General features: G+C 43.1%; 3 protein-coding genes and 2 non-coding genes across 6 annotated transcripts; 1 reads left to right on the top strand and 4 right to left on the bottom strand.

The window, feature by feature from the left end:
• Positions 1-1,920: 1,920 nt before the first annotated feature.
• On the top strand, positions 1,921-12,932 carry lg01h11orf16 (linkage group 01 C11orf16 homolog). Its single transcript, XM_046355176.1, has 8 exons — positions 1,921-2,125; positions 4,061-4,280; positions 6,525-6,899; positions 9,653-9,774; positions 10,169-10,328; positions 10,578-10,830; positions 11,034-11,627; positions 11,804-12,932. The coding sequence occupies exons 2-8, from the start codon at positions 4,068-4,070 to the stop codon at positions 12,019-12,021; spliced, it is 1,935 nt and encodes a 644-aa protein (XP_046211132.1). The 5' UTR covers positions 1,921-2,125; positions 4,061-4,067; the 3' UTR covers positions 12,022-12,932.
• On the bottom strand, positions 12,920-14,526 carry LOC124039455 (A-kinase-interacting protein 1-like). Of its 2 annotated transcripts, none has more exons than XM_046355445.1 (5): positions 14,398-14,526; positions 13,937-14,073; positions 13,728-13,814; positions 13,533-13,640; positions 12,920-13,356 (listed from the first exon to the last, which is right to left on the bottom strand). In XM_046355445.1, exons 1-5 carry the CDS (start codon positions 14,441-14,443, stop codon positions 13,213-13,215), a joined length of 522 nt encoding a protein of 173 aa, XP_046211401.1. In that variant the 5' UTR covers positions 14,444-14,526; the 3' UTR covers positions 12,920-13,212. The 2 variants fall into 2 exon arrangements, with proteins under 2 accessions (XP_046211401.1, XP_046211410.1); XM_046355454.1 differs by having other exon boundaries at positions 13,937-14,155; positions 14,398-14,464.
• A 1,152-nt stretch (positions 14,527-15,678) lies between these two features.
• On the bottom strand, positions 15,679-18,513 carry LOC124039467 (60S ribosomal protein L27a). Its single transcript, XM_046355467.1, has 5 exons — positions 18,422-18,513; positions 17,781-17,844; positions 17,616-17,691; positions 16,823-16,997; positions 15,679-15,851 (listed from the first exon to the last, which is right to left on the bottom strand). Exons 1-5 carry the CDS (start codon positions 18,422-18,424, stop codon positions 15,723-15,725), a joined length of 447 nt encoding a protein of 148 aa, XP_046211423.1. The 5' UTR covers positions 18,425-18,513; the 3' UTR covers positions 15,679-15,722.
• LOC124048793 lies at positions 16,407-16,537 on the bottom strand. Its single transcript, XR_006841308.1, has one exon. It is a non-coding gene; the product is annotated as a small nucleolar RNA SNORA3/SNORA45 family (small nucleolar RNA).
• LOC124048798 lies at positions 17,324-17,453 on the bottom strand. Its single transcript, XR_006841309.1, has one exon. It is a non-coding gene; the product is annotated as a small nucleolar RNA SNORA3/SNORA45 family (small nucleolar RNA).
• Positions 18,514-19,017: the final 504 nt, after the last annotated feature.

Raw genomic sequence — 19,017 nt, forward strand, 5'->3', positions numbered from 1 at the left:
AGGAAGCCCACTCGGAGAAGTGGAAACAAGATGGGTTTTGGCCGACATTCTCCAAATAATTTTCTGTTACTAAAACTCAAATGTGTTATGAACAAGGGTGGAATGCGTTTTGTAGACCTTAGCCTTTACAAAAGTGTTTAAAATGGCGCTGTTCGTGGGGGGGGGGGAGTAATTGCACATGCGTACTTCCCAGAGTAGGCGTTCCCTAACGGAAATATGCAGTTATATACTTGCACGCGCCAATAGGGTATCGCTAGCGCATGCTTGTCTCTTCCCACCTCTTTGCTCGTTCTACCCACGATGACTCATTTGTTCCCATTGGAAACGAAAAGCTGTGGTCTCTTGGTTTAGTTATAAAAATCTTTGTTAACCAATTATTTTAACTACGGCAGAAAATAGCTGCGCGGCAAAGCAACTCCTTGTCCAGAAACAGTAACCCCCCAAAAAGAATCGGCTATTTTTAAAACATTACAAACTGGAAAACATGTATTTTCTAGCTAGCTATGTTTACAAAAATTGTTTTAATGTTCCTCATATCACGCGCATCGTGCAGTACTTCCCCACGACCGTTGAGATGACCTCATTAGCCAATGGGTGCGACCCATGAGTTTTCAAAAGATGAGCGTTCCGGTGTGTGTGTAACCAAAGATGAGGTAATATTTTGACAAGATGGTAGGTAGGTAGGTAGGCAGGCAGGACCATCTCTATCTAACCAATGAGCAACATGGTTTGAGAGCATATCGGATTATTCTGTAGGTAAATCCGAGCTCTCCCTTTAGTATGATATGTTACATTTTCTATGTATTCATTTTTGCATGTCTATCATCCGTTTTGTATAATATGTTACAAATTTGTAAACGTACAATATGTTACAATCGTATGATATGTTACAAATGTAAAAATCTACCAGCCACTCAGCCAAAATATTTTTTTTTGTGCTATAATTACACCAACAAAACACAGAAAACAGATGAGCATGCTTTATAATGTTTCCAAAACAAATGTGTTACTAGTAAGAAGTCATGTGTTATAATTGTTTAATTTCATTTTTTGGGACCTGAGTCTTAACCAAAATATTACAGATTACCCCAAAAATGTGTTCATGTTACTGGCGTAATGTGACTCAAGTCATGTTTGTGCCTCTGAGTCTGACTAGTAGAAGTGTTGTCTTTTCTTCTGTCGTGGAAATTCTTACACAGGGACACTCAAAGTCAATTTGAAATGAATCGTTGTTTATTTGTCAGGGTGCTGGAGAGGTTAATAATACAAGGGGCAGGCAATACACAGGTCAAGGCAGGCAGGGGTCAGTTAACCAGAGGAGGGGCAACAGTAGCTGACGGCAGGCAGGCTCAGGGTAGACCGGTCAAAAATCCAGAGGTGGGGTACAGGTCAGCAGGCAGAGTGATCAGGCAGGTGGGAGTCAGGACAGGCAAGGGTCAAAACCAGGAGGGTGAGAAAAAGAGAGCCTTGACAACGCAGGAGCTGAGACACAAAAACAATAGTTGACTTGACAAACAAGATCAACTGGCAACAGAGAGCACAGGTATAAATACACAGGGGATAATGGGGAAGATGGGCGACACCTGGAGGGTGGAAACAATCACAAGGACTGGTGAAACAGATCAGGGTGTGACAACTGTTGTGTCATCGGCAAAGAGACATCTATTACAAAACACCAAAAAGTGTAATGACCATCTAAGATTTTTTGCATATATTTTATATAATTATAAATATCAGATTTCCCTCTAGCTCATCATTGTCTGCAGCCTGCTCTGATCATAGTGTAATGAAACAGGCAGGGAGAGTGAGCTCTTTTGTGGTGGCCGGTGAACCCTCAACCTGCTTAGTATCGACTGTGCCCCAAAAGCATGCTGAAGTGGCAAAGTCAACATCCCGGTTTATAGACACAGGGTCGCTACCGTTATTATATGTGGTCGTAAACATTATTTTGAGTTAATACTACGAGGGGGAGGGTGTTCCATTTATTTTACAGTACTAGGGGAGGGTTATGTGTGAATATTTGTAACTTTATGACACCAGTTGGACCAGCCCCTCCCCCACAGTACATTTAGCTCTGTCCCTTAGAAACACCTTTGGTGTCGGTGACAGCTGTGATTCCTTTTGGGTAAGTCTATAAGAGCTTTGCATACCTAGATTGTGGAATATTTGCCCAGTTTTATAAAAATACATCTTCGAACTCTGTCTCGATGTTGGGGATCATGGTCAGACAGCAATTTTCAAGTCTTGCCATTGATTTTTAAGCAGATTTAAGTCAAAACTGTAACTTGGCCACTCAGGAATATTCACTGTCTTCTTGGTAAGCAACTCCAGTGTAGATTTGGCCTTGTGTTCATTGTCATTTAGGTCATTATTGCGGCATCACTACTATATTCTTGATCCATCCTCAGTTTTCTACCATTACAGACATTGAACTCTGTAGCTGTTTTAAAATCACTGTCCTGCAGCTCAGTTCAGAAGGGCAACAGTATCTTTAGTGCGTCTGGGTGGTTTAATATATAATCCGCAGCATAATAATTAACTTGACCATGTTTAAAAATATAAGAAATGTCTGATTTGTTGTTGTTACCCATCTACCAATCACTGCCCTTCTTCATGAGGCTTTCAAATAGCTCCCTGGTATTTGTAGTCTGTGCTTGAAATGCAATACTTGAATGAGGGAGCTTACAGATGTATGTATGGGGGACAGAGGAAGGGTTAGTCATTCAAAAATCATGTCAACCCCTATTATTCCACACTGAGTGAGTCATTGTAATTTATATGATTTGTTCAGACAAATTTTAGGCTAATTTATGCTTCTCTAAACAAAGTGGCTGAATAGTTATGCAACGACTATATCAAATAATTATTCCACTTTGACATTGCAGACAATTTTGTGTAGATTGTTGACAAGAAATGACAAATAAATCCATTTTAATCCCACTTTGTAACACAATAAAATGTGAAGAAATCCAAGTGGAAGTTATTTATTCTGTCATTACGTTACAGTTACTGTACATTGTCTCCTGTCACTTGTATGTAGCAGTAAGGCAGCACTTAGAACTAAAAGTTGACCAACTCATGTTTTTTTTCTATTTTTGGAATATTTTTATTTGACACAAGGTCTCATTTTCTAAAATGGATGCAACATCTTTTGAGTGCTACCTCTTAACACATCTAACACACTCAACATTGGCAGCCACACTCATGAAATGTCAATCTAAGTGAGTTAAGAAAGTAATTAAAGGTAATTTCACGTAATTAAAGTGCCCAAGAAGAGTCGGTGGGGGAACAAGAAGTATCCAGGGGCTCCTAACATGAAGCCAATAAAGGCTGTATTTTACTTTGATAGCATAATCCTCAAAGACAAACACAGGCCAGTCAAATATCTCAGTGCTTCCTTTTCACAGAGACACAACATATTTGCCATATATTTACCTTAAGACTAAGCAACCAAGTTGTAACGTCTGTGTTATATAACGTTACCATCTCATTGCTTTTAGCCTGGTCCGAGATCTGTTTGTGCTGTATAGGCAACTCGTATGTTCGTTCCTGTGACAAAGACCCTAGGAGTTGGCTATGCAGCACTAGATCTGGGACCAGAATACTCAGCTTTCACTAGTTGACTGACATTTATGCAGCCCAATGAGGCCACGATAACATTCACCCAGACGTCTTCATGGCAACTCAAGTAAACAATAGAGTTTAGTGGCTATCTGCAGACTAGAGACAGGCAGGAACACTCTTGGGGATTCAGAGGTACAGTAGCCTATCATTTGATACTATTAATTAAACAGCTAAATATATAACAATGAAAGTATAATTAATTTCTGCCTCAAATTCATATATATTTTTTAATCATATATGGAAAACATCCCTGTCACTGCAGAATTGTTTTTAGGAGGGAGTTCTTCATTTATTCCTTTCATTGTTTGTTTACAGATCTTGGTTTACATGTCTCTTATACTTTGAGGATACAGTATACACAATATGTAGGCCTAATATGAGACATTTCAATAGGTATTTTGTTTTTCCTCTACTTCATTAATGCTTTGACATCAAGGGCAAGTATGGTGTCTGTCTCCCAGTCACCTGGTGAGCCTCACAGGAGGCTCCTTCCATTGTTCCTGGGCCTGAGGAACAGGAATGTGTCCTTTGTATTGGACACCTCAGAGGCCATGAGCACTGCTCTGGGGTCAGTGAAGCGCCTGCTCATCCAGACCCTGCTGAGCAAGGCATCCCTCAGAGACTCGCTCTTCAACATCATAGGCTTCTCATACAAGGTACTGTACAACTCACAATGTTAATGCTGTAAGCATTATCATCAAATCAAATGTTATTGGTCGAAGATGTTATCCCAGGTGTAGCAAAATACTTTTGTTTCTAGCTCCAACAGTGTAATAATTCCGAACAATACACACATCTCAAAAATAAGGAATATCAGAATGAGCAATGTCAGAGTCCGGAATATAAATATGTATATGATGGTGTGTGTAGACAGTATATGAATAGAAAAGGTGTGTACAGCAGTAGTTCTATGGGATGCGCCTCGACTAGAACACAGTAATAAACATATGAAGTGGGTAAAACAGTGTGTAAACATGATTAATTAAAGTGACCAGTGTTCAATGACTATGTACAGCTGAAGTCGGAAGTTTACATACACCTTAGCCAAGTACATTTAAACTCAGTTTTTTACAATTCCTGACATTTAGTCCTAGTAAAAATTGTTTTCGGTCAGTTAGGATCACCACTTAATTTTAAGAATGTGAAATGTCAGAATAATTATTTATTTCAGATTTGATTTCTTTCATCACATTCCCAGTGGGTCAGAAGTTTACATACACTCAATTAGTATTTGGTAGCATTGCCTTTAAATTGTTTAACTTGGGTCAAACGTTTTGGGTAGCCTTCCACAAACTTCCCACAATAGGTTGGGGTAATTTTGGCCCATTCCTCCACACAGAGCTGGTGTAACGGAGTCAGGTTTGTATGCCTAATTACTCACACGCTTTTTCAATTCTGCCCACAAATTTTCTATAGGATTCAGGGCTTTGTAATGGCCACTCCAATACCTTGACTTTGTTGTCCTTAAGCAACTTTGGAAGTATATTTAGGGCTCATTGTCCATTTGGAAGACCCAAGCTTTATCTTCCTGACTGATGTCTTGTTTCTTCAATATATCCACATAATTTTCAATTCCTCATGATGCCATCTATTTTGTGAAGTGCACCAGTCCCTCCTGCAGCAAAGCACCCCCACAACATGATGCTGCCACCCCCGTGCTTCACGGTTGGGATGGTGTTCTTTGGCTTGCAATCCTCCCCCCTTTTCCTCCTAACATAACTATGGTCATTATGACCAAACAGTTCTATTTTTGTTTCATCAGAACAGAGGACATTTCTCCAAAAAGTATGAGCTTTATCCCCATGTGCAGTTGCAAACCATAGTCTGGCTTTTTAAGGGCGGTTTTGGAGCAGTGGCTTCTTTCTTGCTAAGTGGCCTTTCAGGTTATGTCGATATAGGACTAGTTTTAATGTGGATATAGATACTTTTGTACCTGTTTCCTCCAGCATCATCACAATGTCCTTTGCTGTTGTTCTGGGATTGATTTGCACTTTTTGCACAAAAGTATATTTAGACAGAACGCATCTCCTCTCTGAGCGGTATGACGGCTGCGTGGTCCCATGGTGTTTATACTTGCGTACTATTGTTTGTACAGATGAACGTGGTACCTTCAGGCATTTGGAAATTGCTCCCAAGGATGAACCAGACTTGTGGAGGTCTATAATTTTATTTCTGAAGTCTTGGCTGATTTCTTTTGATTTTTCCATGATGTCAAGCAAAGAGACACTGAGTTTGAAGGTAGGCCTTGAAATACATCCACAGGTACACCTTCACTTGACTCAAATGATGTCAATTAGCCTATCAGAAGCTTCTAAAGCCATGACATCATTTTCTGGAATTTTCCAGGCTGTTTAAAGGCACAGTCAACTTAGTGTATGTTAACTTCTGACCCACTGGAATTGTGATACAGTGAATTATAAGTGAAATAATCTGTCTGTAAACAATGGTTGGAAAAGTTACTTGTGTCCTAACTGACTTGCCAAAACTATAGTTTGTTAACAAGAAATTTGAGGAGTGGTTGAAAACGAGTTTTAGTGACTCCAACCTAAGTGTTTGTAAACTTCGACTTCAACTGTACATAGGGCAGCAGTCTCTAAGATGCAGGGTAGAGTACCAGGTGGTTGCCGGCTAGTGACAGTGTCTAAGTTCAGGGCAGGGTACTAGGTGGAGGCCGGCTAGTGGTGACTAATATGCCTGTGTGAGTGTTTTACATGTGAGGAGTGTGTTTAGGGAAGATAATGCAGTGGTTCAATACAGAGTTGTAGCAAAATGCCTTTTTCCCAACCCTGGCGTATGGCTAACGGTTTGTCACATTTTGCTCAGCATTTTGATGCATTATGAACACCTTATACATTCCTCCCTGGGTTTTACAATTGTTGTCCCATGTTGCCCAACCCTAGGTAACCCGTTGGTCTGAGCACATGGTGCCCTGTGCTCCAGACACTGTCTACGAGGCTCTATCCTGGATTCACTCCCTCAGCTCCAGCCCAGGTAGGGACCTCATGGCTGCCCTGAGTACAGCATTCAGCGACCCAGCCTGCCATGCCGTCCACCTGGTCACCACCGGTCTCCCTGACCACCCAGAGGAACTCCTCCGGGCCTTGTCAACCATGGCAGGGGAGAGGCCAGTCCATGTGTTCCACCTGTCGCTATCTAACCCCAGCAGCAGCAGCTCTCTGGACGGCAGGACTCAGGACTTCATCCAGTGTCTGACTCACGCCACAAGAGGGAGCTGTCATGTTCTCCCTGTCGGGATGGATGGGGCAGTAGAGCAGGTGGGGGACCATGAGAGTTGGTGATTCATTTACAGCGATTGAGTCTCAATGAATTTGAGTGTCCACTCCTCATCATTGAGCACTTACTTGATTAATTAGTCATCGTCGGGGTTAGTAGAAGGAAGGTCACCTCCACCGGATTTCATTGTATCAGTGTGATTTTAGACAGTAGCCAAGTTCGTTATTATTACACTCATATAACAGTCAATACACACTGAAATCCATGAGCATACAAAATATTCATGGTTAAGAGCAAATAAAATGTTTAAAAAAAATACTAGTTTAAAAAAATGTAATAATAAATGTCCTGCGGTCTTAAAGCGACTCATTCATTAATGAGCAGAAATATGGGATTGGTGACCTCATTGTACTGTTCAGTTCTAGACTCTGGTATAGTCAGTTGGGTTTTGCCTGCGGGTGTTCCTGCCTGTCACTGTGTTTCAGTCAGGGGGTAGCCAGTCTCTGAATTTAGATTTTAGGAGGCTGACAGCAAAGTCGGTGTCCTTCTCTAATTAAGCCGGAGTAGGGACGGGGTCAGAAGTGCAGGATACTGTAGTATGCTGCTAGGATGGTGTGGCATGCGCTCTTCTGAATATGCTCCAGGTTATCAAACTGGGCCTGGGTCAGTGAGCTGTGCCAAGCAGGAGCTGCATACTCCAGGGTTGGGCATATGTACTGTAGCCAGTTTAAAGGCTCACAAGGGCTTCCTGTAACAAATGGAACCTTTGAGGCGAAAGGAGAAAATTTTTTTTTTATTGCTCTTGGTTACCATAGTAGCAACCTGCTCGCCCCATTATAAGTCCTTCTGTACTATTACCCATAAAGCCTTAACAGCACTTTGAGATTCTGGCCCTCCATCCGGAAAGGGCACGGGACTGGGTGGATTTCTTGTGAAATGATAGGACCTTGCACTTGACAGGGTTCAGTGACATTCTGTTTGCTTGAACCCAAGTGGCGAAGTTGTTAAGAGCCTGCTGTGGTGTTCTGATGTTTCCTGTTGTACATGGTGTGGCTCAGATTTAGATCATTAACATACAATACATGACCAAAGGTATGTGGACACCTGCTTGTCGAACATTTCATTCCAAAATCATGGGCATTAGTACAGAGTTGGTCCCCCCTTTGCTGCTATAACAGCCTCCACTCTTCTGGGAAGGCTTTCCACGAGATGTTGGAACATTGCTGCGGTGGACTTGCTTCCACTCAGCCACAAGAGCATTAGTGAGGTCGGGCACTGATGTTGGGCAATTAGGCGTGGCTCTTGGTCGGCGTGGCTCAGCAGATGGGGTTGAGGTCAGGGGTCTGTGCAGGCCAGTCAAGTTCTTCCACGCCGATTTCGACAAAACATTTCTGTATGGACCTCACTTTGTGCACAGGGGCATTGTCATGCTGAAACAGGAAAGGGCCTTCCTCAAACTGTTACCACGAAGTTGGAAGCACAGAGTTGTCTAGAATGTCATTGTATGCTGTAGCATTAAGATAGCACTATGCAGGCTTGTGTGCGGCTGCTTGCCCATGGAAACCCTTTTTAAAATATATACTTTTACCACTTTTTCTCCCCAATTTCGTGGTATCCAATTGGTAGTTAGTCATGACTCATCGCTGCAACTCCCGTACGGACTCGGGAGAGGCGAAGGACGAGAGCCGTGCGTCCCAACCAAGCCCCACTGCTTCTTGACACAATGCCCGCTTAACCCGGACGCCAGCCACACCAATGTGTCGGAGGAAACACTGTACACCTGGCGACCGTGTCAGCATGCATGCACCCGGCCCGGCCCGCCACAGGAGCCGCTAGAACGCGATGGAACAAGGACATTCCTGCTGGCAAAACCCTCCCCTAACCCGGACGACGCTGGGCCAATTGTGCGCCGCCCCATGGGTCTCCCGGTCGCAGCCGGCTGGGACAGAGCCTGGACTCGAACCAGGATCTCTAGTGGCACAGCTAGCAACTGCGGTGCAGTGCCTCATACCACTGCACCACTCAGGAGGCCCGGAAACCCATTTCATGAAGCTTCTGACGAACAGTTTTTGTGCTGAGGTTGCTTCCAGAGGCAGTTTGGAACTCAGTAGTGTGTTGCAACTGAGCACAGACTATTTTTACGCGCTTCAGCACTCGGCAGTCCCGTTCTGAGCTTGTGTGGCTTAACACTTCGCGGCTGTTGCTCCTAGACATTTCCACTTCACAATAACAACACTTACCGCGGCATCTCGAGCAGGGCAGAAATTTGATGAACAGACATGTTGGAAAGGTGGCATCCTATGACGGTACCATGTTGAAAATCACTGAGCTCTTCGGTACGGGCCATTCTACTGGCAATGTTTGTCTATGGAGATTGCATGGCTTTGTGCTCGATTTTATACACCTCTCAGTTTGAAGGGGTGCCTACATACTTTTTGGCCACATAGTGTGTTTCCACCTACTGTTGACATCCCAGGCTGTGCTGCCAATGACTGATAGGAAGATGAGAGGGCCCAGAAGAGTTCCTTGAGCCACACCTCCCACCAGCTCCTGCCAGTCTGAGAGGCTGTCTTGGTAGTGTACCTGTTGTTTGTGGCCGGTCACAAATCTGTAGAGCCAGATTCTTTTTTTAAACACATTAGCAACCGTTACATCTATAACAAACTCGTGAGCTGGTCCAGAAAAGTCTTGAATTTAACAAGGAATGTGAATTCTCAAATCTCTAAGTTTAGGTCACAAAAAGAAAAAACATTGAATAGGGAGAGTTATGAATCACCTGGGTGTGTGCTTCCAGGTGATTCCATTGTACACTGCTGAGAGCCAGCCCTCAGTGCCGACCTGTCCTCCATTGAAGTCCTGCAGTCAGTCCACCTCTGTTGTTCCACTACAGCCTTTACTGCCCTTATCTCCTCTCAGGTTGGTCTCCTGGATTATCAAATTTCAAACAGCCTCACACAGAATGCAATGTATACACTGGGATTGTAAACCACTAGCCTGGATACCAGTCTGTTTAGCAAACATTCCACTCATCATGCTCAACACACTTTGGCACATCACACAGAGTTCAAGGAGTTGAAAATTAACTCAACAGACTGGTACCCAGGCTAGTAAACCACTTGCTATAACCACAAAATAATCAAGCATTTCCAGACAATTTGTCTATTGTGTGTACAGTATCTAAGCTTTTATGGACCGGATTTATGTACGGTATCTAAGATGTGTATAGACATGTTATTGGCTACAACTCTGCACTCTGGTTCCCACTGAGGTAAAAAAATAAAAACATATATTTATTGTGGTTGTGCTGCAGGTGTATGCTTGGTAATCCCTTCTGTCCAGTTAGTAGCTGTGTGTTGTCAGGGAGGGCCCTGTCCGTATGCAGCACAGAGTTTCTCCCAGGTTGCCGTGTGTTGGCCAGGAGGGAGCTGGATGGCCTTTACTACTTGGGCACTGTAACGCAGCTAGTCCAGGTAACAAGCAGACATCCCTTCACGTATGTCATCTTTTAAAAGATATTGAATAGTATTATCATATCACCAAAGCACAATATCATTCAAAAATGAAAGCACCAAACACCATGAGAGGCTTATGTAAGATGTTGGGTTGCTATCTTTAGCCTACAAGTGAATATACTGTAATGATGTGTCAATGCTCTAATTGAGCTTGGTTCCTTGCCTCCCGATGCCATGAGCAAAAATATAATTTCTTCTGTCCCCCAGGGTCAAAGAGGAGTGTACGTGGTTGAGTTTGACAGGCCGGGGACGAGGAGACCTGAAGGGGGAGACGATCACGCTATGAGGATGTCCCAGCAACAGCAGCTAGTCTGCTCTCCAGACATGCTGAACCACACTCGGGCCCACACACACTGTCTGGTCCCTGGGGATGCAGTGTTGTCCCCGTGGGAACCTGACCTGAGGAGATACGGTCCGGGGAGAGTGGTCTCCGGAAGGGAGACACGAGATTCAGTGACAGGTAAGGTGCGGTTTGATCAGAAGGGTTGACTATTACATTGTCTCCCACTGTGAAAGAGTCATGACTCCGGATATGAGAATTATGACAGATGTTTCACCCCTTTCATATCAGTAATGCTCAAAGTAGGGGCTGCACAGAAGACCAGTGTGTGGCACTATATTAAACGTTGCACTCTAAGCTGAGGTCTGTATTTGCCCTTGCAGTAGAGAGTGGGAAGGGGCTCCAGGTGCTGCTGTGGAATGGTAGGCTGATGCAGGTGCCTGGGGATCTAGCTGTGTGGATCCCTGCTTCTCAGCATGAGCGGATCGTCAGGGAGCTCCAGCGAATTCCTCTGCCGCCTTGCTGCAATGACAATTTGCTCCACGTCCACAGCACCATGTGGGCTCCCTATCTGTACTGCACTGGAACACAGTGCTGTCCATCAGCAGGTGGACCATGCCATTGTCAAATCATGCATCCATGGTGGCCACTGAGAGTTCCGCCTTCTCATGTGCATGGCCTGAGAGAGAGGGAGGGGCTAGAGAGGAAAAAGCAGCAAGACCGGGCAGAGCTAGAGAAGAAGGTGGACCTCCAGTTGGAAGAGCTCAAGGAAACTAAAGAGGTCAAACCTGAGACATCATCTTCGTCCTCTTCATCCCTGTCGGGTGATGAGGAAGCTGGGGCCATAGGGGGAAAGTCTGTCAGCCTGTTGGCCAGCACAGAGCCTTCTCCCCTGGACAAGCTGTGGCCAGAACACGGCCGACCTGCCTGGAGGTACTGGAGGAGAAGCCATCCAGAGCCACAGCGCAGACAACCAGGTATTGAATATACTCAGCTAAAACTGAGTGATTCTTTATGCACATGCATCTACTGGGCATGTTGAAAATAGCTGTATATTGGAAAAGCAGAGTAACGTAAGACTGATCAAACAAACCAAAAGAAAAACATGCATGTTTACATCATACATATGATCCAATGTCTGTTGATTTTTCAGAAAAAGTACCAAGGGGGAAATTCCAGTCTATGGAAATCAGCTACCCTGACCTCGAGATCAGTGGCTCACCTAATCACAGCTCCATGTTTCAGCCACTTCCTGGCTGTGAGAGGAGGGTGACCATCAGGGATGTGTTTGGCCTGACAGACTCCAAACCTCGCCCAAAAACAAGACTGCAGTTAACCGCTGGCAACACGATCACAGGTGTTTATACATGATGGTTTTGACTATTGAAGACAAATCTTGTGGGGGGGGTCTTAACTCCCACACCTGTAGAAATACACATTTTCGAGCTGAAAGACAATGCCCAGGGCTTACCCATGATGTTGCACAACAGTATAAGTCATAGTTTTAGTCAAAGTATGATATATTTGAGCTTGAAGTGCCAGATCCAAACGTGACTTCGGGTGTTTCCGTGAGTCTTACGTGTCTTTCCCTATGGAGATGACGTGCTAATTTCTTCCCGCCTACGTTTCATTTCCGGGCTGGGTTTCCACTTGATAAAGTCAAAATTGGCTACATCATAAAACTTAATGAAAACAAAAAATGAGCTTTGTCCTTTAAGGTTATGGTTAGGCTAAGGTTAGCAGTGTGGTTAAGGTTAAAATGAGAGTTCAGTTTAAAATCTGATTTTAAGAAAATAAAATGTAGAAATAGACAGGGTTTATGGCTGTGGCTGTGTTAACTAGTGACGACTCTACACTTGACCGCCTTGCCATGGAGCAAATTAAAATGCAAAATGTTCACACCTACCCCTTTAACAGCAAATTACCATAATCGATACATTTCACTTATTGAGCTGGTCTGCATGTCACAACTGAAATGGTGCTCACATAACTTTAATGAGCTGGCTAAGGTTAGCATGCTAGCTAGTTACTGACAGCTGTCAGTCAGTGCCCCATTTGTTGATATTTCTCTGCTACAATTGGAAATCACCACAATCCCATCCCCAATTCCTGAATGCATATTAGCAGCCTGCGTCAGTCTTCTAGGTGGAACCTAAACAAGAATGTACACTTTAGGACAGGAATTACGCAAAATAGGGGCAACAACTTCCTCGGGGGTGGCTTTTAAACATTTGCTTGAGTTGACAAGAAAAACTGTGCCAAAAACAAATTACCTTTGATATAAAATATACTTTATTATACTGATATGGTAAAAAAAATACATAATTACGTGATGCATTTAGGCAGACATTTGACAATAAATCATTCAATATAAAAAATGTAATCCTGATCAGATCAAAATATGACTTCTCATTTAGCAGCAAATTAATAAATGTATTACTGTCGCTCTAAAGTGACAAATTCATCCAGAAGACAAAACTCACTTGAAAATACATATGTAAACGTTCCGATTGGACAGTTTTGTTATTTGTAGCAGAACGGTCAAAGGGGATTGGTTAAGGGTTAGAGGTGAAAAGTGAGGTTCATACTCTCTCCTGCATTAATGCGTACTAGCCGGGTCTGTTGCTGCGAGTCCTGCGTTCCCGCGGTAATCGCATAGGTACCTGGTGACACCTCAATGTGGAAATCCTCAGGTGATGACCGTGCCTGGAGAAACACAAGCATACCTTACTATCTCAAACACATGACTATGACAAGTAAAGCCATTTCAAATGGAATTTATTGTTGACTTTCTCCATTTGAATGTATGGGATCTGTCCTAAACTTCTAAAATGTACAATATGAAATGTTGCTGCACTTAAAAGGCTGTAACTTTGCCTTACATGTTTCCTGATCTGCAATGAGGTCCCTGGGCATTGGTGAGATTGAGAATGGTATCTGCACACATGGGTTCTCTCCTTTTCCATAGGCTCATTCTCCGTGTAAAAGTTCTGTAATACAAACAAAAATCCACCCAGCATTCACAAATGCATGCACCAAATAAGGGCAATAGGATTGGGTTGGAGCACATACAATACCTTGCATTGATATGTTGTCTGAGCCATTAATTCCGCTATGGTCTCAAAAGCATCATCCAGGCTTGTGTGGGCTGAGTTTCCCAGAACCTAAAATATGGACAGTTGGGGATGATGTGATAAAGACACAGTTTCCAAAAATACTCATTAGCCCATATAGATCAGAGAAAAGACGATAGCGAAGACATAAAAACAATTACACGTAGGCCTACCTCACTCCCGGCGTTGCCATCCGTTGTTGTTGTATTGGGAGACGGACTCGTCCAGTCTACGCTCCGTCTCGACGCTCGCTCCAGTACTTCCAGGCCTAGTCTGGCGGAGCGGCGCAGGGATGACTCCAGCTGCCAGGCTTGTGTTGCCATGCGAAAACACGGGGAGTCAAATCTCTGCCGTACCCGAGACACTGACAAACGACCCTTTTATGACAAGGACTAAAATGGTAGCATAATGTTAACGTGACATAACGCGGCCGTCACAACCTCCCTTGGATTGTAGTGCACTCGAATTATGTGGTTGCGTATCATACATATGACAGAGCACGAGCAGCAACGTGCAGTGACCACTCCATTAGATCCCTAGAAATTCGAAAATATGTTGAACATGAATTCATTCCATCCTATCCTGTGAATTTGTATGGACGAGACAAACAATTTATTCACGTAAAGTTACTTACCCAAAAACTTGGGCCTGTTTTGGTTACTTCGATTACGTCGTCGCATTTCCGGTCTAGGGCACCGCCCTTATCTGGATTGGCTCAAACCAGCTCAGTCTCTCAGCAAATGAGTCCTGTATTATGGTGTCACGATATTTCGAAAAAGTAATCAAATATTGAACATTATTTAAAAATGGGCATTGTTCATGGCCTGAATCGTCATTCGATGTGCTGTGAAATGGTTAGAATGCTGGATGTAATAACGTCTAGACTCAAAATAGTTAAAGAATGTTCTCTCTTTTAGGTTGTTTTAATATACGCATGTAACAGACCACTTTCACAAAGATATCAAATACCCAAACAACATAGGTATGCCAACTTATAGACAAGTCTAGAGATCAAAATAACTGCCAAAAGAGTGACACAGCAGTCTAAGGCACTGCATCTCAGTGCTAGAGGCGCCACTACAGACACCCTGGTTCGAATCCAGGCTGTATCACAACCGGTCGTGATTGGGATAGGGCAACGTCATCCGTGTTTGGCCAGCATTGTAAATAAATTCTTAACCGTTAAAATAAACACATTTGATTCACCAGTAATCAAACCCTGGTCCTGCAAAACCACTTGGGTACAGGTTGACCCAGCCAAACACTGACACCTCATTCATCCAATTATCTAGTTAATGTATTCAAGGCAATTTGTAGATCAGTGAATCTGTCCAGGCAGCAATCTCTCAAACACAGCGATTCTCAACTGGTGTGTCACAGTGAGAGTATAAAAGTAATGAAAAAAATACATCTGAATTTAAAACAGAGACTACATATTATTGAATAACTTAATCTCTGAACAATTTCACTCCGTTTTCAAGAGCCAATAGCACCATTTAGCAGATTTTGTAGTTCCAAACCAGTGAGTTTAACATTCAAGATGGGCAAAAATGACATTTTATACAACTGCTAGTTACTATCAATACAGCAGCAAAAATATTTTTCCATATTGCATTTAGGCGACAAAAGTGCTGCAAATATTGGGTGAAATTGTTTAACTTGGGTCCCGAGGCAAAACCAATTGAGAACCACTGCTCTAACACCTTAATTAGCATAGTCAGATTAGTACATGTTGAGTTGGAACAAGTCTGCACACCCGGTAGTTACCAGGAACAGGGTTAGTGACCAATGGCAAAGGCATTCTATGCAGCAAATCAATACATTCTCAGTTCCTTGCACAACAACTTTTACCTGACAATGTGTGATGAGCTTCAGACAACATTAACATCTTCAACAGACCACAAGACAAAGCCAATCTAATTTATACAGTTTATTCTTGCAAAAAACATTGACAGGAGCTTATGCCATCAGCACGCAGGCTCCTCCCACTGCCTTGATCTTCTCCTCTGCCCGTCGACTGAAGAACTTTGCCTTGACGATCACAGGTTGCTTGGGCAGTTTGCCTTTGCCCAGCACTTTGAAGTAGCCCTGTGGAGACAGAACCAAAATTGCTTAACACAGCTACACAAAAAGTTTGACATTAATTGAGTCGCCCACCTTCCCACAAAGTCAGTCCTATTAAGTACATGGCCCTACATGCGGCATCTGCTAAATTAATGATTCCAAACGATAGGCAGCAGATCCAGTTACGCAAGTATAAAGACATGCATGGCCATCTCAAACTACTAGCTACTGTCTATATCCACTTGATAAACCCTCATAGCAGCTCCTTTCACACCAATGCAAGTCTAAGATTCAGTGCCAGAGGTCAGCATGGCTACAACAAACCTGATTTTTAAGTCTAAACCATTGACACCCTGGAGCTACTGGTCAAGAAGCCCATGTTATTCAACAACCGCAGCAGGCCGTCATTTGTGCAAGCCCCTTAGGGATTTCATTACATCAGTTTAGTTTGAATGGCCAGCTAGTACACAAGCAAGTTCTCCACAGCCCAAAGTTAGATAATTCTGCATGACAGCATGTAAAGGCCAAGAGCTCCTGCTCAAACATGGCTCTAGAACAGTCCTGGCAACAACGTATAACACTTGTAACTGTCCATGTGGCCGATTGACCTATTACAGGGCCAGCCGGTGAATAGGAACAGCCTTCACTCTTAGAGAACTCTAGCACACCAAAACAATAGTGTTTGTCAAGATGTGACTCTGAGTCTCTGACAGTATCACCCCGTGTGGCACACTGAACACAAAGCTATTTATAAGCTACTAACCAGGGGACTGATGACCTGAATCAGGTGTTAGCACTGGGCTAAATAAAAGGCCTGTAGAGTAGACTGGTCATATTCAAAAAATGTTCTACATTGCCATAACTGGAGGCAAGTCAAATTGTTCCTCAAATAAAGCCGAATCTACCTTAAACCATGACACTTAAAGGGGAATATATGCATGAACCAGCACCGTCACCTGGGACCAGACATATGGTGCTCTTGGGAAGATACTTACAGCGCGCACGGCATCAATGATGGGCGCAGGGCCTTCGGGCTTCTTGGCATAGTTGAGCCTGGTCTGCTCGCTCACGAGTGTCCACAGTTTGTCCAGGTTGACAGTGGGACAGTGCACGGTGTTCCTCTTGAGATGGTAGTGTCTCATGCCCACCTTACCAAAGTACCCAGGGTGGCTGTGGAAGCACAGAGACCAGACAGGACACACCAAACATATTGTATTAAACCAAATTCTTACTGGTGATGAGGTTGAAGTGCAGTCTTAACACTGTCATGACAATGTAATCAACAGATGACAGAAGTGGTGGGACTGAAAACCCACCAGAAAGCAAAACCCATCAACAAAAAATAAACACAGGACTTTGTATGTGTTGTCAATAGTAACTTCACAGCATGACAAGACAACCTGTCGCTCAAAATGAACGCGACAAGGAATTATTTCATCCTACTGCCGAAGGTAAAAACATCTTATAGTACTAGAGGTGTTGGCAAAAATATCAACACTTGTAACTGCCCATGTGGGTGACTAGCCTATGAGAGGCCAGTCGGTGAATAGGACCAGTCTTCACTCTTAGAGAACTCTAGCACACCAAGACAATGGTGTTTGTCAAGATGAGACTCTGAGTCTCTGATAGCGTCACACACTATACTGAGGATCACACTCTTATAAAAACACAACATTGATCATGTTTTCTTACTACTCAAGCCACCAAACAATAGTGTACACCTACAGTAAAGGTTCACAACGCATGTTACATTGTTCCTTACTAAAACAAATGTAAAAGTACTCTCACTATTTGTCGAAGTTAATTCTGTGGTGATGCATGCCACCGGCATTACCACGACCTCCAGGATGCTTCCTGTGCTTGCCTAGGACGAGAGAGAAACAGTTCACACGTTTTGCAATAGCTACCATTACTATCCACAAGTATCACCAATGTTGACCATGCTCAACTCACCGATACGACCATGTCCGTGGCTGACGTGCCCACGGAGCTTCCTGGTCTTGGTCTTCTTGGTAGGCTGCAAGACATAATTTACTTTAGGATAACAAAATAAATATCATGATTGGACAAGATGTAGGAGACATTTATCCATGTCAACAACCAAACAGAATACTTCATGACGGGTTGCAAGAACGAGATAAATAGAACACATACATACGATCGAGCTTCCACTTCGCTTTCACGCGACCCTACTTATCGCAGGCAACGTTAACGACTAATAGATTAGCTAGTAAACCAAACTACCACAACATAGATGTGGTCATAATGGCTGATGTTGCAAGTATTTCGATATAAAATATTTTACAAGGACTGTTAATTTGAGTTTCGTGACAGAATTAAGAATTAACGAAATTGTAACATTGTCAGTAAACGTGGGTCGCTACCAAGCAAAGGCCTGTATCCAATATTCGGTAGAGCTCGCCTGTTTACAACGTTTTTCTACCGTATTCTCCTTAATAATGACAATGGACAGGGACAATGTCTATAACATATATGATAACTAAACAAATTTGTGATTTTTCTACTCGTACAACACAGGATGGACATAGATTTCAACCTAATTTTACAGCAGAAGTATGCACGACGACACTTACCATCTTGGAGGAGAGTTGAAAGAGGAACGCGAATCTGAAATCTCACGGTTTTGTACGAGATTTACTGCCCGACAACTTTCATGGAATCCAACAGCGACATCAGACGGACACCAAGAGGAATAGAGAATAAACATCGATCATTTGACCTCGTTTATGAAACAGTGATATTCATTATTGAATTCGATTGAATGAGAATCTTTTTTTTTACCCAACCAAAACCAAATGATTAACCTTTGTAGGCCTGCATCAAACTGAAGTGAAAGCAAAAGTCAATAGGCAGTCTGTAATTTCTAATTAATCAAACATATTGAATGGGGTATTTCCTCTATGCTCTGTTTATGTCACACATGTAGCAGAGAGAGAAAGAGAGAGACTGTAGCAAAGATCTCAATTGTAGTAACACCAAGTTCATTTATTTTCATGGTAGTACATAATTCGGTAGTACATGGTAGTACATAGTAGGTGGCGGCATGCACTTAAACGGTTGTTTACCGACCGCCATGATATGATAGAAGAAGACGAACACCAAATTCAACCCAAGTTATTTTTGCATTGAAGAAGAACCCACTCAGTGGTGTAGTGCAGGGTATACGCAG

The sequence above is a fragment of the Oncorhynchus gorbuscha genome, linkage group LG01, assembly GCF_021184085.1.
Source record: "Oncorhynchus gorbuscha isolate QuinsamMale2020 ecotype Even-year linkage group LG01, OgorEven_v1.0, whole genome shotgun sequence".
In the NCBI taxonomy this organism is placed as follows: domain Eukaryota; kingdom Metazoa; phylum Chordata; class Actinopteri; order Salmoniformes; family Salmonidae; genus Oncorhynchus; species Oncorhynchus gorbuscha.

What these genes read in the sequence shown, in the direction of transcription:
- lg01h11orf16 (XM_046355176.1), top strand. Translation starts at nt 4,068, where the DNA reads ATGGTGTCTGTCTCCCAGTCACCTGGTGAGCCTCACAGGAGGCTCCTT. An exon ending in CTGCCCTTATCTCCTCTCAG is followed by an intron (nt 9,775 to 10,168) that starts GTTGGTCTCCTG and finishes GTTGTGCTGCAG; the next exon opens with GTGTATGCTTGGTAATCCCT. An exon ending in CTGTAACGCAGCTAGTCCAG is followed by an intron (nt 10,329 to 10,577) that starts GTAACAAGCAGA and finishes TCTGTCCCCCAG; the next exon opens with GGTCAAAGAGGAGTGTACGT.
- LOC124039467 (XM_046355467.1), bottom strand. An exon ending in CCACGGACATGGTCGTATCG is followed by an intron (nt 17,692 to 17,780) that starts GTGAGTTGAGCA and finishes CTCTCGTCCTAG; the next exon opens with GCAAGCACAGGAAGCATCCT. An exon ending in AGAATTAACTTCGACAAATA is followed by an intron (nt 16,998 to 17,615) that starts GTGAGAGTACTT and finishes GTGCTTCCACAG; the next exon opens with CCACCCTGGGTACTTTGGTA.
- LOC124039455 (XM_046355445.1), bottom strand. Translation starts at nt 14,443, where the DNA reads ATGCGACGACGTAATCGAAGTAACCAAAACAGGCCCAAGTTTTTGG. An exon ending in AGACAACATATCAATGCAAG is followed by an intron (nt 13,641 to 13,727) that starts GTATTGTATGTG and finishes TTTGTATTACAG; the next exon opens with AACTTTTACACGGAGAATGA. An exon ending in CATTGCAGATCAGGAAACAT is followed by an intron (nt 13,357 to 13,532) that starts GTAAGGCAAAGT and finishes GTGTTTCTCCAG; the next exon opens with GCACGGTCATCACCTGAGGA.